Below are 18,248 nucleotides of genomic sequence, written 5' to 3' on the forward strand. Positions count from 1 at the left end.
CGAACAAAGAGGGGTGTTGTGAGGAACACCCCCCCGGTGGGGGGGGGCAGGGGGGGGGGGGGGGGGGGGGTACACACCCTGGATACTTTAGTTCAGTCCAGCACAGAGCTGGATATAGAAGCAGATAATTGTTTACACTCAGTCAAACATATGGTCAGTTCAGAGCAGGGGTCTCAGGGTCACATGTGCCGGGGGTCACTGTCACCGCTGCCACCTCCATGAAGGGCCAAAAACTAATGACGAGTGGTTCAGATTATATTATGGTGACATTACAGTGAGCCCACTGATTTAGAATGAATAATTAAGAAGCTCACAAAACACACACACACACACAGTAGAACAGGCAAAGTCCATACAGAAAGACCAGGGATCAAATCATCAAACCAGGCGTCTGCTCCACTGTATGGCAGGAGCATTAACCACTCTGCCACTGTATGAGGGATATGAAGGGCTTTAGAGGCTGAAGGGCATTTTTGATCACATGTGATTATAATAATTACTGGTCCACAGGCTTCAACTCATTTGTGTGTGTTCTCCAGGTTACTTCAGTTTCCCCTCACATCCCAAAAATCTCTGGCTCAGACGCTCTGAGCGGATCTCAAGTTGATATTTAGAGCATGTTAAAAGCTGACAGCACCTTTAATCTAAAGGATAATTTCTAACTCCAGACATTCACTTTGTTTGCACTGAAAAGGTCCTGCAGAGGCATCAGGGTCACGTTCAAACACACACACAGACGCTATCAGAGGTGTCATTTGCATAAATGCAGGGTGATCACCAAATAGGCCTCATCATCCACCTGAATGATGTTTAATTGCACATCACTGAGCCATGTAATCCCAATGGCCTAATCACTACAAGCTGACGAGCACTCGCTCAAAGACACACACTGACACACACACACAAATAGAAACTTAACTCAAAACCTAGCTGAAACTTCAACTCTAACACACCGCGGTCCAAACTGACCACTTCCTCCGGAGGCGCTCCGTGGAGTAACTTGGTACACACTCATTCGTCTTGTTTTTTTCTCCTTCACTGCAGCAATTCTAAGATGCAGTCAGAGATGTGGCAGAACTTCAGCGAGAACATCAATAAGGAACACACACACACACACACACACACACACACCTTGTTACAGCTCAGTTCCACTCTGCTCTGGATGGTACACCAAGCCAAAGCCCTGCATCAAAGACCAGAGCGAGATGAGCCTGAGTGTGTTTGAGAGGTGGAGGGCAAAGGAGAGCTGTTCACACATTCCAGCATTCCTACAGTACAAGCCAAAGGCTCCAAGAGCTTTGACTTTTAAACCTCCCTTAATGCAAAAGCCACAAGTTTGATCCTCAAAGTCGAGAACTGATTTGGACCAGAGCGTTTCTATTCACCAAAATTGAAGTCAGGGATTCTGGAGCCATAGATGTTTATATCCATATAAACATTTTAGCAAAAGTGAATAACACAGGTAGGGCATTAGCATACACCATAACACCATAAAGTATGAAGGACATTTCAAACTTTTTATTTTTAAATGCCTTTCTATTTTCTCTGAAAATACCCCTATACAACAGTGTGCACCCTTGGCTAGGCTATGCTGATTGAGCTAACCCCTCTAACCTGGGCTCTTTTCCTTTTGCTGGCAGCACAATAGCCTTTGAGTTACAATACTGCCACCTACTGGTTTTGTGGTTACTTGTGGAAAACACCACCAAAAGCCACCTGGTTTTCCTCGTCATCCCTATCACAATAGCGATGAACATGTCAAAAAAATAAAATCGATATTATTATATTATTTTATATTATTATTCAGTCATTTTTTAAGTAAACACGTCAAGTGGCGGCTTCAAAAACATTAAAGGTACTTCATGAGTATATTTTATATGGATTAAGTTTTTTTATGAATTCATAGCACTTTTTGCAAAACAAACAATAACCAAAAAAAAAAAAAAAAAAAAAAAGCAATCAAATGTTTCATGTTTTCCCGAACGTCTCACAACCACTGAACAGCCCCAACAGAAAGGGTGGGGCTCAGCGGTCACAACTTTCTACCGTGCACATTCACCCACGGAACTTTTTTTTCCTTACCTGCAGGAGACGGTGATTTCTACTTTGGTGGCAGGAATGTTGCCGGTGAACGGGTCGAAGTCGTACACCGAGGACATGTCCTCCAGTTTGTCCATAACGTCGCCCTCCATCATCTCCATCGTCAGACCTCGCAGTGGTTCGGGTCTGATCCGAGAAGCACACAGCCTGACGCCGCCGGAGCGCGTCGAGTCACCGGTGAGTCCGCAGACCAGATCAGAGACCAGGCGGTCCCCGGTCCGAGCGGGTGAGGCAGCCACTGCACAGATGGTCAAACTGAAGAAGACCGGGGAGAGAGGAGGGAAGGAGTTAGGACACTGGGTGAGGAACCCCCGCAGAGAGAGAAACGGGAGCGCACTTGTCTAACTGTCCATGCAGCGTAAGTAAATAAAACATAAAGAAAAGCTGCAGCTGGACACCACCGGTCGTTGTTGCGGAGCCTGTACTGAGCGGTTGCTGCGCATCACTTGGAGACGTGGACTGATCTGTGCGCTTTGTCTCCTCCAGTCTGTGCGCGTAAGGAGAAAAAGCTCCACGAGATCCAACCCACCAATTCTTCTCCTCCCACATGGACTTTAATATACGTGTGTGGGTGTGTTAATGTGTGTATTCCTCCAGGGTAGAGTATGCCCTCAAAATGAACAATCAAAATAGTATCTCTTTATAATCATTATATATTATACAGTCAATGTACCGCTGCTGCCCCCGTCTGTATTTTCTTTTTCTTTTTTGTCCTGATATATTTATTGTATGCTCTGTGGTGAAACATGTTCGACCTTTAAATCAGACCTGATAGGTGAATGCTCTGTGGTGAAACATGTTCGACCTGATAGGTGAAAAACAAACTCCAAACTTTAGTAAATTAGCAATTTAACAGAGCAGAGTCCACACTTGTGGAACACACACCAGGGAGGAACAAAAAAAAAAACAATATAGGAAACATACCTGGAGTACAGGAACAACAGAGGAACCACAGCAGAGATGCATGGACCCCAGGACCACATACAACGACAGTGACCCCACAGAGGGTGAGGGAGAGAGGTATTTCCACCAGAGTACCAGGTGAGAGGAGTGAGACTGATTAACAGAGAATCACAGCTGAGAGTGATGACACTAATTACCCCAGGACAGACAGAGCTGACAGGGGCAGTTTGGATGGAGACGTTTGCAAAGCTGGATGCATTCATTTTTACTTCATTTCATTTCATTCCAACAGCAGTAATTATCTGTAGTTATTTGATGACTAATTCTAGAAGTAATTTTCAACCGCAGTTCATGTACAATCTTCCTGCAATCATTTCCACAAATCTTATGTTAATTGTCAAGGCTCGTTCTTTTCCCATTTCATTTGGATCCTCTTATAGAGACATCATTTGCAAAAAGAAAAAAAAAGTTTACTCAAATATATGGAATTCAATTTACGATACATTTTTACACTCTCTGCTAATGCCTTTTGTTGCACCTGTTTAATTGCCTCCTGATGCAGATCAAAAAGCCATAATGCAAATGAAAACAGATTTAATGAGATGTCACCACACAACCATCAATGGACTATAGAGATAATGGTTCAAAAACAGAAATAAATCCTGTGATCAGCAGCTCTGTTGGTGGAACAACAGCCAGAGGAGAAAGTCCAGATGGATTCATCTCACCACAGTGTCACTGTTGACCGTATCCATCACACTGACCACAGTGTCATGGCCAAATGGTCATAAATACACAATGATACTTTTATTTTGCCAATCAGTAAATGTACTTTGTATTGATTTATTTTTATTTATTTTTTTGACTCATATCTCCATGCTGGCGTTTCATCATTTGCTTAATACAGGGTGGGGAGTTGGCGTGGTTGAAGTATAAATACTTTTAAAGGTCATCTTTACTAGAGAAACCCTACATTAGTGCAGTACTGGTCTTAACTGAGTCCGTGGACAGTCCCGTTTCAGCACCACTCCCCTGGACAGTTCCCTGGCTGTAATATAACATTAGTTCTGCTAACCTTCAAATACTACTGGACTAAAAGAAAAGGAACACAAACACTTACCAGGGAATTTAGATGGTGAAGGGGCAAGGACATGACATCTATAGAACGAGGTTCGATTCCCAGAAGAACCACATGCTTGATTGTTCCTCCTCCTCTGTAAGTTGCTTTGGATAAAAGCATCTGCTAAATGCAAACATAAATGTAAATCGAATTAGAAATGAATAGTAAATGAAATATGTCATAAATCTGCAGTTTGGAAGAACTTAGATTAAAAAAAACATTGTCATTCTTGGTACAAGAACGTTTGTTGAGAACAACATAACCTAGTCTTTAGGAACCAGATTAAAGGTGGTTTAATCTGCTCCTCTGGTCCATGTCCCACCAGGCTGCTCTGATCAGTGCTTCTCTAAGATTGCACCCTGCACAAACTGCAGGAGTGAAATCATCTGCTGATTGGCCGTGACACCTGTTGTTGTATTTCTGATGAACTGCAGTATTTCTGTTCATGAAAGTACTTTTAATTTAGTCAAATGTCCACAAATAGGCGCCAAAGTAATACACGAATCTAGAACCATAAATGATTTACATACAACGAATACAACACAACACGACCTCTGTCACCCTGTGGTAATATAACATTGGTATTGTTGTGTTGTTGTTTACAGAAGACAACGTTTCCTTTCACACTCAAATCTTTTCAACCTGCATTTATACATGTGTTGTTGTGACACGTGCCAGGTAAAAAACTGTTTTTTCCGTCACTTTTCTGTCTGATTCTTTGTCTGTCTCTATCCTTTTTACTCCCTCACCACACACACAGACACACACGGCGACTCAGAGCGCTAAACCATTTTATCTCCTTTCTTCATAAATCGGTGCAGAAGCAGCTCCACACAGAACACGCAGCGTCTGGATTTAGAGATCAATTTAGCAGGACACAGGATGCTCCTGCCCACACAGCTCTCCACCCCAGGACTGATTACACACCCGTGCTTGGTCACATATAAAAACACCATTATTTTACTCATGTGTTACTAAAGAGCACACGAATACTAGATAAACACACACGCTAACACACGTACATGCACCGGCCCTTCCTCTTCAGGATGATTCATGTATTTTAAGAGCTCGGTGTTTAGTGTGGGTGAGAACGTTACTGCAGATGTTCCAGAGACTGGGTCGGTGGGAGTGAAGGCACAGGATAAAGAAAAGACAGAGGGGGGGGGCGGGGAGGGTGAGTGGGAGAAGAGAAGAGGAGGAGAGAGGGGGGGGGGGGGGGGGGGGGGGGGGGGCAGAACCACTGACCCACAGCAGTGATTGTCTTGGACATTTGCAGCATTTCAACCATTGGTAAAACAGATGGTGTTTTATATCCTGTGTGTTCGATTTCACTGGCATCACTGGAGGGTGGGGTCAGAGTAAAAACTGTAACATTTCTTGCACGGCATATTCATTATTTTGAACATTACTTTATTTCTATTTGTTGCACTTAAGGGAATACTAAATGAAAGTTCCTCCAACATTATTAAGTTATATTTTAGTAAATAATCTCCAACCAATTATTCTCCAGATCAGGGGTGTCATACTCATTTTCCCCAGGAGAGCTCCTGCGGGCCATACAAAATGACTTGGCGGGCCACATTTGGTCCTCGAACCTTTAGTTTGACACATGTGCGCTAGACCTATGAAATTCTAATAAACCATAGGGTTTCTTCAGTGACATTCTCTCATACGGTACAGCTGTGTGACATATTGATTTAAAGAAAATCTGTTACAGTAGTAAAGACTGACAAATGTTGCATATTGTCTTTAACTGCTATCGCCATTCGATCGCTGCGGACCAGGAGGTGGTCAATGCATTGTGCTGCCAGGGACATTAATAACACCATAGGGAATTCAAGTGTCCCTTTTCCTCCTTCTGCGTCCTATTCTCTCGGCTTCCTGCAGTTTCTTCAGCACTAATTACTGTGTTTGTGCTTCCCTGCGTCATGCTGTCCAAAAATATCGCCTTTCTGGAAGCAATTATGCAAAAACAGACAAATGCCCTGTCAGGCAAATGACAGGGCAACGTATGTGCTTTTTAACAAAAAATTTGGAATCCTGTTATCTTATTTGTAGTGGTTAGTGAGTGTACTCTGCCTTTTTAGTGGGTGTTGTTGGGTGATCTTATCTGACAAGACTGGGGGAGGGTTTATTAGCGAGAGGGAGGCAGAAAATGGAGGAAAGATTTTGTACTATTAAAAGAAACAATAGAATTGATTATCAATGACATGGGATCTGTAGCCTATTCCGACAGATATAAGCAGAAGAAGATATAATGTGAAACAGGGATACACACAGTGTGTAACGCTGACCTGATCCACCAGTCATCTGTGAAAATGTTCACTGTGAAATCACAGAAATGATTGCTGTAATATTATTTTTTAACAGTGTTTCCATGTAGAAGTACATCTGTCACTACAGTAAGGTGATAGCACCTCTCAGTTACTGAGCCTATGTGACATACAGTACATGAGAGCTATTTAAATGAATGATAAAATAATACAAAAACACGTTACGAAGCAATGGGAACATGAAAAAACACTGCAACTGCAAGAGGTTGTATAATCACTATGACAACTACTGTTATATTATATATAATATATATATATATTATATTATATTATATTATATTATATTATATTATATTATATTATATTATATTATATTATATTACGTTTTTCACAGGAACTACAGTGATGTATCAAGAGCCCAGAAACTGACCAGTGACTGACGCGCCTGAGTCAGTTGTCAATCCCAGCAGGACAGGCTGAAGTACTGGGTGTTATACTGCTGAGTGGCTGATGATCTGTGTAGCTGGAGGGACTGTACTCTGAAACTGATGTCAACAAACTCTAATTACGTTTTTTTTTTTACATAAACAACAAACTTGACAACTTTACAACACCATCCTTTGCCTAAAGTCATCAGAAAATTTAGAGATGAATAAAAAGCATCTCCTTCCAGCCATGGTTATGAGCTGAGCTCTCCCTCCAACGGCCACCTTCATTTGATTTGTTTTGGTTTTTTTTTGTCATTTTGTTTTTTACCTCCTGGTTGCCTTGTTTATGGCAGTGGACTCTAATTCATAGCGGGGCTTTTTTTAAAGGACCCTGGGGCTTTTTTTTAAACTTCAGAACAAAAGTTGTATTCCAGTGACTTTTATTCCAGTGACTTAATTTTTAATTCTATTCAAAGGGTGTCTCATTACACAGAAAATCAAAGCCGCGGTCAGAAGATGATTTATTTCCAAATACCATGCTGAGACTTAATCCCCACATAACTATTTGGGCTGATCGTGAACTGACGAGCCCTCGGGCTGCAGCATTAGGGGAATATCAAGAACTGGAATCGACATGAGAGCCTCCACAAATATCACGATGTAAAAATAATCACTTTTCCAGCAGCACTATGTAACTCAGATGCTTAAGTCTGTTAAGTGATGTATAAACATTTCACTGACGCAGGTTTTCTTCTAAAAATGCACCAGTGAATAATTGCAGAAGTCATGCGTTAGGTTCAGGTTTTTTTTTTAACATAGTTTATTTTAAATTACTGCGTTGTTTGAAAAAATAGTCATAGTCAAACTTTTCTGCCGGTGAATAATGTTCTGTTGTGTTTGTTCTGTAGTGGATCCACGTCACCACTCTGGATGAAGGGCTATAATTGCCCCTGGTGGCCATTTACGATATGGTCACAACACTCATTGAATGAAACATAGTCAGTTTGGCAGTTAGTTAGAAAACTGATCAACAATTATCTGTTGTTTTAATTTAATTAACACAGAGTTAAGTACGGTTGTAATTAACTTTGAGTCATATTTCTCATATTATTTCTTAGAATTTTTGTAGACTAACAAGGACTCAGAGCATCTACACGTCCCCCTACACCTCAGATCCTGATTAGTAAACTGTTGACGTTGGTCGTAGCCACCGTGCGACAGTTTAGTGTAGAATGCACAGCTCACTGACTAAGACTTCCCTCTCTCATGCTGGAAACAAGCCTTTCAGCTTCAGGGCACAAATGCGGAGGACCATAAACGCACCACATGTTGTTTTTGTGTTTTCTGATTTTTAACTGCAGCCAAAAAAATTGCTCCGGCTTTTCTGACAGAGCGTTTCTTGCTCTTTCATCTGCCTTTCTGTCTTGGGGCTGAGACGACTCGTTGTCAGCTTCTGATTTTAACGTTACATATGGTGTCCCATCTTCATAGTGCTTCTCATTTCATCATTAAAAAAAGTTAAAAGTGTTGCCTTGATGCAAATGCAACGTCTGAGGTCTGTGTCCAGAGATGCAGCAGCCAAGATCCTGCAGCAGACCAGAGAAATGTGTTGTTGAGGGTAAACGTTCCTGCAGTAGTGACCAGGAACAAATTGACTCCAAAAGAAAGAAATCAAACTTAAACAAATATTATAAATTTAGAACGTCTACATTAAAAACCATGAGAGAGACAAAAGACGGAAAGACTCCAGAGACACCAGAGTCCAGAACATCCTTCACCTGCAGCCTGACTCTACAGTAAATGTCCTCACTGATCCCAGAACAGTGCAGTGGGTGACTTCATTAAGCTGCACATGAACTCACCTGATATTCAACCATGACAGACAGTAACATCCCTATTTCCTTTGTTTTGTATATAAAATGATCGACTTCAAATACAGAAGAATAAAACTCAACATAAAATCATTTCAGAATTCGTCAGGAAACTTCTAGACTTCTTTGTTTTCACAACAACAGACTCAAAAATCTTCACTGCTATTATGAATCCATGGTTTGCCGTCGATACATCACCAGAGCAGCCACGCTGTAAACATGGTTAATAATCAGAGGAGCCTCGGCTCAAATCGATAATCACGTCTTTGCTTTTCTTATTCTTCCGTCTTCTCAGCAGCTGAGAGGTGCTTGAGTTGGAAATATTTTCTGCAGCTTTTTTTGCTCTTCCTCTGATGTAATACACCAGTGTTGGCAGACAACAGACTGGAAACCTTGACTCTTTTTTTATTCAAAATATCCAGTTTAAATGTCACTCCAAAAAAAAAAAATGTATTCGTTTGTTTTTTGTTTTTTGTTTAATATCCCTGTCAGTTTCAATTTGACCAAACTTTATTTGTGCAGCTTCACTTTGTGGAATAACAACCCAGTTCTTGAAAGACTTTTAAAACTTATACTAAAATAAAATAAATTTTTTGTATATTTCATAATACGCTTTTACACTTGACCCCTTGACCCCACAGACACCCTGGATCTTTCTATAATAGTTCCTGGCTGTAAATGGTGACAGATCGTCTGAGCTTATGTACAGTAGCAGGGGAGACGTTTTTTTAAGTCTTTCGTTCTTATGTCTGTTAAATAATTATCACAGATTTAAATTTGTGAAATCTTTTCCAAGATATGTCGTGTCGACCTGATAAGAAATACTGCAGGTGGATAATGTTTGACAGGATTCATGTACTCAAGGTTCAAAGGTCAGTGCTTCCTTCAACATCAACTACTACACTTCACTGACTTCTCTCTGGGACTCAGAGGAAATTCAGCTGCAGGTAAGAGTTCGATTCTGTCGGCTGTAGTCAACTGGACCTGTAAAAACCAACACCGTGTTCTTCTAAAATCCAAAGGTCCTCATCATGGTGGAGCTGGCGTTCTACCCAGGGGTTGCTCTGATGTATTTTTTTGGCGTCATGCAAGCGTCGAAGGACGACCGGGTGGAGCTGGACGACCGGGCGTCGATGAATGTGTTCTGTCTGTTTGTGCTGGCTCAACCACTGTGTCTGGTGATAGGAGGATACACCGGCATGGCTACGTACCTGATCACAGCTCTGGTCTCCTACAACGTCCTGCCCTGGAGGAAAACCAAAGAGTCTGCGAAGGAGAAGGAATCACAGAAGAAGACAAAGTGAAAAACACTGTGAAGACAAATGAAATCATGGTTGTTTTTCTGTTTCATATGTGATGTATCGTTGTTTCTTATTTTTTTAGTGCAAATAAAAAATCCTAAATCAGCATTATGTTTTTTAGTAATGTAGTGGTTGATGTGAGTGCCTTACAGTAAGAAGGTCAGTGGTATGAACCTCTATTTGACCACCAGTTTGTGGGCTCTCGGTGGGTCTTTATTTGACCACCAGTTTGTGGGCTCTCGATGGGCCCCTCGTTCTCCTCTGTTATTAATTAATTCTATTATTAATAGAATTTATCTCCTGCAACCTCTAATAGTGTAATATGTATTTATAAGATTTATCTAAACAAACTTATTTACATTGCAGATTTGTTTTATCTCATGTAACATGTAAAGAATTTCCCCCTTTATCATGACTCCATGTTCCAGATGACGCTGCAGGAGACAGTCAGTGACATCACAGCGCCGTCACAGTTCGAGTCTAAACATCATCACCACGACACCATGAACATGAATGTGACCCAACTCTGGATGAATGAAATATTAAACAAGTTATAAACATTTATGACTCCCCCCCCCCCCCCCCCCCCCCCACCCACCCACACACACAGCATTTTCAATTACCCAGCCATGTTGATGAAGGACTGCTCGTCCCTCTGATGTCCCTAAGCCTGGCTGCGTGGACAGTGTGTGATGTGTAAAAGTGGATTCAAAGAGACCGTGTACAATAGGATTAGGCCGCGTTGATAGGCCACGGCTTTGTCCTGTCCAGTTCTGCAGACGCTCATTGTGAACATCTGACGGTTCCATTTTAACGACATTCATTACTTAAAACTGCCTTTGAGCTCCTTCTCTGAAGTGAGCCGTCCACGCTGGGCTCGTCTCCTGCGGCGTCTCTCCCACAGTTGCCCTACTTTAGGTGTAAATTTATATGAGTTGTATCTCATCTCTGGAACTGTAACCTCATCTGTTAAACATGTATTATTAAAAAACATAATCCAGTGCTGATATGCAGTTTTCCTCCATGAATTACAGAAAGACAAAGGAGACATTCTTGTTGTTATTATTACTCTTATCTAGAAAACTCTTCTGCTAACATACTGCTACAGTCAATCTTCGACTGAATACTTCTTAGTTTTTATGAGTGACTAAAATAAAAAGCAGGACTGAAGTCTGATTTGACAACAGTGTTTATGTATTTGTAAGGTTTGAAAATCCAGAATAATATGAATTCAGTCTCCTTTCACATTTGTTTGGACAACTCATGTTGGCAAAGACTGTTTAAGATTGTAGTTGGGGCAGAAGAAAAAATATTTGATTTCAAATAACATTTTGTGGACTATATTTATTTAAAGCTAGAGAAAAGAACATCTTCATCGTTATCATTTTAACTCTTAGACTTTAACAGCTTTGAAACATGTTGTTGTTTGTACCTTTGTTTTTACAGAGTTCATGTTGTGCCAAAAGATCCAATCCTGTTCAAGGTTGAAGGGCGATCAGGATCCGAGATCAGATCCAACACCAGAATCCATCAGAGATCCAATCCTGTTCAAGGTTGAAGGGAGATCAGGATCCAACACCAGAATCCATCAGGGGCGACAGGGAACCACTGGTCAGTCCAGAGGGCACAGGGGTATTTATACCCAGGACACCAGGTGAGACGAGTGAGCCTGATGAACAGGGAGAATCACAGGACACAGCTGAGAGTGATGACACTGATTAACCCAGAACAGACCTGACAACAGAGTTGTAAAAAAATAGAATAACATTTTTGCATAAATGTGACTAAAGTACCTCATCAATATTGCTTTTAAAACTGACCACATCAGGTTCAGGTCAGTTTATTTTACTCTGTGTATGTTTCTGTTTCATGTCTGCCTGATGTTGAAGGCAGCATTCATTTTGTGTTAATGTCAACGTAATGACTGTGTGATTTCAATGTTTGTGTTGACGCAGCCGTGGCCTCCGCTCTGCCCTGTTCTCACTCCTGGGGGAAATATAGAGCTTTGATGTCCGCCGGTCAGTTGATGACTGTTTTTCTTCTTCAACATTTTCCTGCATCTATAAAAAAAAAAACATGTAAGAAGCAAAAAACCATCAGGTATTAACCTGGTACTTGAAATTAAAGATATTTCAGTTTCTTGGAGGAGAAATGTCTTCTGGGAGCCCAGGTGGCACACGCCGACACGGTCTCCACGACACTTTGTTGCTGCAGGTTATTAGCATAAAAAAGAAATTAGAGCTGAGGCAGACATGGGAGTTATTGTTGTTCAGAAACTAAAATCTTAGAAAGGTTTGGTCTGGACTTCAGAACAAGACGGAAAATGAACGGGAGTTTAAGAGTGGAGGGAGCCCGTACAGCTGGGCGGACACGACGTTTCTTATGGATGTTTATTTGTTTGTGAGTGGCAGCTTCAAATGGCTGCTGCCTCCTCGGAGACATTAACGATAGTCGTACATCACGGCACTGGCGTCTGTCGCGGCAGCTGGAACAGCGAGCTTACATGAGTTGATGACTGCAGTTTACAGAGGAGATGAAGATGTAGAGTTTGGTTGAGTCTCTCTCCAGCTCTGATGAATAATGGAATGTATGTGAGTGAAAACATCCCAGTGACATCGACATCGATCCTTTAGGACCTGACTGTCTGTCTGTTGGCACGGAGCAATCAATAAACACCTCGTCCATCTGTGAGGGAAGAGAAGAAGACGTCTTCAGTCTCTTTGCTTTTTGTTTTATTACCTCTCACAAAAAAGGTGTTGAATGAATGTGCTTTTTTTCTTTTTTTAATCCGGACAGATTTGAACCACATCAGGTCAACGTCCTTCAAATCTTGTGAAATCAGCAGCACCTGGTCGATGCTGCTCCTCCATCTTTCCTTACTGTATGAGTTGCTGCCAGTGACTGGAGGCTTGTTATCATTCAAGCATTACAGCAGTGGTTCACCTATGTCCATATGCATATTCCATTGGAAGCCCCTAACGCCCCCCCCAAGGGGCCCGCCCCCCTCTTTGAGTACTCAATTTCAAATGCAGAACAAAACACTTAATGTTCCTAGAAATATATTACAATATTATCCAATTACACCGACTGTTTATATTAGGATAACTCTTAATTCACTTTTAATTAAATACACCATTTTGGTTTCTAAATCAAAGGTCTCATTAAAGTGGAGAGATTTTGTGCATCATTTGTTTCTAAAAAAAATAATGTAAAAGAAAAAGTATCTGCCAAAAAAAAGCCACAAAAAAATGAAATAAATATGAAAACCTGTTTGATTCCTCCTACGTGTTGGTATATGAAATCGATGGAACTTTTATTTCTGTCCTTTTTTAAGGTTTTTGTAAGAAAAAAAAACTCACCATGAAAAACTTTTTCACATTTTCTGTCATTAAGCTGTAAACTGTCAGTCAGCCCAAAAAATGTTCCAAACAGTTTTTCTCAGGTTCAAAAAGGCATCGTGGAAAAGTTGGCGACGTGTGAGTTAAAAATGTCAACAGGCGTTGGGTGAGAGGAACAAAATTATAGTTGGTGTTTAAAAAAACAGTTCTCCCAGAAACAGACCTGGTATTAAACACAAAACGACAACATCCTTTTTTTATTTTTTTAATGGAGTGTTTATTTTCTTGAAGGGATGTTTTCACTGTCATTAAATATCTTTTTACAATATTTACAAATGACACATATTTTACATGGCCTGGCTGCATGCACATTAAAAAAAACTGTACACACATTTACATGTGTGTGAGGGAGTAGTCAGTGCAATTAAAGGCACACATGACCTTTGACCCTGCATTTTTAAGTCCCATCAGTTCATAATTCACAGCACGTGTCAGGGGGTTCAATGATTGGACGTGAGCTAAATACGACGCAACTAACATGAGAACACACACACACCAACACACACACACGGAGTAAACTGGTGAGCAGCTACAGAGGAGTGTGCTGGTGTTGGATAGAGATTCACAGACGAGCAGCAGAGCAGTTAAGTGCTCTCCTGATCAGCAGCCATCTTGATCGTGTCGTACCGCTAACTCCAGCCCGAGGCAACGTTGAAAGTCTTTTCAGCCGTAATCGACAGAGCGAGTCACGGTCTGACAAAGAAGCAGAATTATTACCTGCAGGACCATCTAGGATCCTTTGATACACATTGAGGAAATGGAGTGATTGATTGTCAACGTGCCACAGAGACGTTCTGCTGCTGTGAGGCTGAAGCCGAGACACTGACGACTGAAGGTTTTATTTACTGGCTGTGTTGAAGGGAAGTCAAAGGGAGCGATGTGACAGGTACTTTGATGAGGCAGCGTCGCTCTCCAGTCTGTCACATGGTCTAACACTGATGAGAGGAGGAAGTGATTGAAGCACCAGATGCTGATATTTGTTAACCTGCGAAAATCAGTGCAGTCTGCTTGGCTCTCAGTTGCAACACAACAAAAGCTGAAAAATATCTATTAAAACGTGTTGATGGACATGTATATTTGTAAAAACAACAAAAACAAAGTGTGCTTTAACTAGTAACATAATTTATAAGAGAGTGAGCTGATGTGCTGCTGCTTTAGCACATTTCACCTTCAATTAGCCTCTGATGCTAAGTGAAGGATGTATTTAATGCTAGCCTGGAAAGACCGATTGCTAAATGTATTTAGCTTTATATCATAGAGTAGGGACAAATAAGTAGAAAAATGCTAAATCTGGTCAGTAAGACAAGTAGTTCCCCTCCCTGCCCTGCAGGTGGTGTCATGAAAGGCGTTGCAATGGCATTTTTCATGCTTTGCATTGCATGAAAATAGTTGTTTCTATACATGAAAATTAGCTACTCAAGAAAACTTTCTCCAGATAAACATGTGATGCAAAAATACCTAAAAATCAATGATAACAATCAAGAATGCAAAACATGATGCACAAAAGGTGAATCTAACGACTTCTCCAGTGTTCTCTGTGGCTTGGTAAAGCCAAGATAATCCTACACCTGCCCTACACTATTTAAACAGCAACCCCGACCTTTGTCACAAATGAGATAGCATACCACTATACAGCTGCGGTGGAAAAACAATTCTATTTAAATGCCACTGGTGCAAATTGAAGAGATGACGTTTTGCTGTACGTCTCCAGTTGTGTTAGATCAGATTCTCCTCATCCTCAACCTCCACTGACGACTCCCACCGTCAGAAATATTTGGTTTTCAACATTTTCGTTTTCAAACCCTTGTAAACAAATCAGCGAGTTCTCAGTGTCAGACGTCTAAGTATTTCAGGAACTCGGTCCTTGATAGGATAGATCAAAACTAGGCTCAGAACATTTGTTGACTATTTTTGATAATTCAGTATCAAATATGCTGAAGAATCCTGATGTTGAGGCCAACAGCTCAGACAGTGGTCACCTGACCTCAACTGTATCTGCTTCGTTAGCACAAAAAGCTGAGATGCAAACTATTTACACAAACAAGTGGCGTCGACACCATAGTTCTGGGTTTGAGTGGAAGTGACAGACGAAGGCTGTCGTTTGACTAATACAGACCTAATACAGATTTGTTAAAAAACAAACAAATCCAATGAAATTTCAAATAAACACCACTCTCCTTCTCCTCCAATGAACAAGCAATAAAAACTAAAAGCTAATGTACGAGCAGAGAACACATGACAGAGTAGAACTACACTGACGAGTAAGAGCGTCCTCGTCCGTCCATCATCCTTCCATCATCCCTCGGCTGCTGCAGTTCAAACTGAATGGCACAGACAAACATCTGATTTACAGTGAAAATACCAGTACAGGCTGACTTACACACAGCACCTGTAACACTGGGCAGTTAATGATCCTAATGGTCACATTTGTACCATCTAGTGGTGAACATATGCAGAAATATCATACAGAATCACAGAGTCACTGAAGTCCAAAAATTAGTGCATTAGAGTTGAAAGGCTTTAACTTTGGCCGACTTCCCAAGATACTTTTGTACATTTCTACAATGAAAGCCTGGTAGATGCATGTGCAAAAACTAGAATTAAAGGGAAGCAAATGCAAAAGGACATTGAAATGACTATTACACAAAAAAACATGTTATAAGTACCTTCTTTTTTATAAAATAAGTTCTAACTCAAGGTTTGAGTGGGAATGAGTCCCAGTTGACTATGATGATCCTTCTTCTTCTACCTGAGATTCCACTTTAAGACAGCATTAAAACCTAGAAGATTTGAACAAATCATCCGTAAGCCATGGACATGTTTGCATTTATCATGCATCCAATGCTAAAAACAAATGCTTTCAGAGTGAAAGCAGCTTAAAATAATGTGTGTATGATCTGTTTCAGGAAGCACAGCTGTCTGAGGGATTGGGATTTTAGATCTGATAATATCTGGGTAACTAAGAGCTGTGAGATGAGGCCAGGTGATGGCAAACGCTTGTTATTAAACAGCACGCACATTGGAAAATAATGGGCACGACTGAACCACGGGAGAACAGCAATGAATAAACACAGTGAGTGGAGCCAACACTTTTCAGAAAACCAGAACATCCGCTGAAATTTAGTGTGTGACACGTACGTGCAGCCTGGGCATCAGTGCATGTTTTTCACATGCACATAATCTTCCACATAAACAGAGAGCATCTTTCTGTTCCTTAAATGGAGCAGTAGAGCGTGGGTGGAAGAAGAAGAAGAAGAAGAAGAAGAAAAAAAACCAGGGCTTTAATAAGAAATCCCTCTCAGTTATGACCTAATTTCCTCCGTGTAATCCTGACTGGGAAGCAGCGGGCAGAGCTGCAAGACGTCCAATTAAATTATCTTCCCAGGGAAGTTCAGGATCTGGGAAGGATGTGTGTGTCCCCATACGGCGGCGTCTTATATGTAGAGCATAAATGGACGGCACGAGCCGCTGAAGGATGTTGAGATAATAATCTGGCAAAACTCCACAAAAGGAGAAGTCATCAGATCTGGATGTTATTGAGTCATGTGTGCGACGTTTCCTAGTTTGTGCCAGTTAGCACTTCAGACAGCCGACAATGCAATCTGGTCATGTTCTCTTGGGGGCAGTGTTCTCTGTAATGGTGCCACTGGATGTGTGCTGTTTATGTTAGCAAGGTCAGCAGCAGCTAAAGAGTCTGAGAGCCACGAAGGAGACATCCACACGGAGACGATGAGTTCAGCGCGTGAAGGTTGACATCGTCGAGCACCAGGTGTTTGAAACCCGTAAGAAACTTCCCTCTCGCCTCGCACAATAGTCCAAAAGAACTGAGGTAGGAGAAGATAATAAATAAAAATACAGGCACAAACGAAACCGAAAAATGTAATGAAGCTTCAGCGATAACCGTATGAAATAATGGCCTTCTGTGAAATTCGCCAGTGATGTAAGACGAGCAACGGTCCAGTGATCATTCGCTGTGATGAACACACATCTCCAGTGTGTTGTTCATCAGAGCGACCACCAACACCGACTCAGTCCTGACTGAACAGACAGTTTTATACATGGCTGTACGTGGACTCTGGCCTTTCAATGTAAATGTAGTTTCCATTTACAGACGACAGATGTGTGAAGACACATGTTCATCTCTCTTTGTTTCCTAAGTTTTCAAAACCTTGACAAAGAAGACAAATTACGTTTTCCTCTCCTCTTCATTTTCCTGACACTCGGTGGTGTCTGAATGCCTGCAGAGAAGCCAACATCCGCGGTGAAGAACATGTTGATCCTGTCTTGTCCGTAAAGAATGAGTGGCACTTTTTAAATGAGGTTTACAGAAAAGAAACAAAAATCATAGAGCAGGCGAATCATCTTTCGCCCCAGAAAACATGTTCCTCCGTGTAATAACATTATGCACAGGGGCAAAGAATGGAAACAGAAGAAGAAGAAAACGCCGTGATCGCCTTGGAAACTGTGACTTCGCTGGGCCAGAAGTGAGCAGGTCACCGACCTGAGGCTGGAGACGGAGCTGACAAACACAGCAGTTATTTCAGTTGTCCCTCATTTGTCACCTCTTCCTCAACACCTTTGACAGCCAGATCTTCACAGTCTTGTCACTGGAAGGAGAGAGAGAGAGAGAGAGAGAGAGAGAGAGAGAGAAATAGGCCAAAAGATGAAGATTATTAATGTGGAAAATGTGAAAAAAAAAATTTAGCGATATAACTCAAAATTTGGCTTCTTTCGTCAATAATGTGCATCCTGACAGTGACTTGTTTGTATTTTAGGCGGAGAGGTTATAATTAGGCTGTGCTTGATGAGGCCGATCTGACCTGAAGAAGAAGAACCCACAAGTTCAGCTATTAT

General features: G+C 41.4%; 2 protein-coding genes and 1 long non-coding RNA gene across 8 annotated transcripts in view; 1 reads left to right on the top strand and 2 right to left on the bottom strand.

Annotated features, from left to right (window-relative positions):
• Positions 1-4,579, bottom strand: part of cpne5b (copine Vb) — an 86,639-nt gene extending 82,060 nt beyond the window's left edge. Inside the window, exons 1-2 of the mRNA XM_017036922.2 lie at positions 3,025-4,579; positions 2,083-2,355 (exon numbers count right to left, since the gene is read on the bottom strand). Of these exons, the coding sequence (XP_016892411.2) occupies positions 2,083-2,355; positions 3,025-3,266 (515 nt within the window). The 5' untranslated portion in view covers positions 3,267-4,579. The remainder of the gene's footprint in view (positions 1-2,082; positions 2,356-3,024) is intronic.
• A 4,591-nt stretch (positions 4,580-9,170) lies between these two features.
• LOC112487737 (uncharacterized) lies at positions 9,171-10,104 on the top strand. The gene is made up of 2 exons (XR_003051100.1): positions 9,171-9,642; positions 9,718-10,104. It is a non-coding gene; the product is annotated as an uncharacterized LOC112487737 (long non-coding RNA).
• A 2,924-nt stretch (positions 10,105-13,028) lies between these two features.
• kif21b (kinesin family member 21B) overlaps positions 13,029-18,248 on the bottom strand; it is a 54,307-nt gene continuing 49,087 nt past the window's right edge. For 3 of the 6 annotated variants that reach the window (XM_017036798.2, XM_008320273.3, XM_008320275.3), the window contains one exon: positions 13,029-18,001. Coding sequence is in view for 3 of the 6 variants with exons in the window: in XM_017036799.2 (XP_016892288.1) it covers positions 17,953-18,001 (49 nt within the window). In the remaining 3 variants the exon portion in view is untranslated. The remainder of the gene's footprint in view (positions 18,002-18,248) is intronic. The other 3 variants (XM_017036799.2, XM_008320276.3, XM_008320277.3) reach the window with 1 other exon arrangement.

Source organism: Cynoglossus semilaevis, chromosome 11 (assembly GCF_000523025.1).
Source record: "Cynoglossus semilaevis isolate Cse_v1.0 chromosome 11, Cse_v1.0, whole genome shotgun sequence".
In the NCBI taxonomy this organism is placed as follows: Eukaryota; Metazoa; Chordata; class Actinopteri; order Pleuronectiformes; family Cynoglossidae; genus Cynoglossus; species Cynoglossus semilaevis.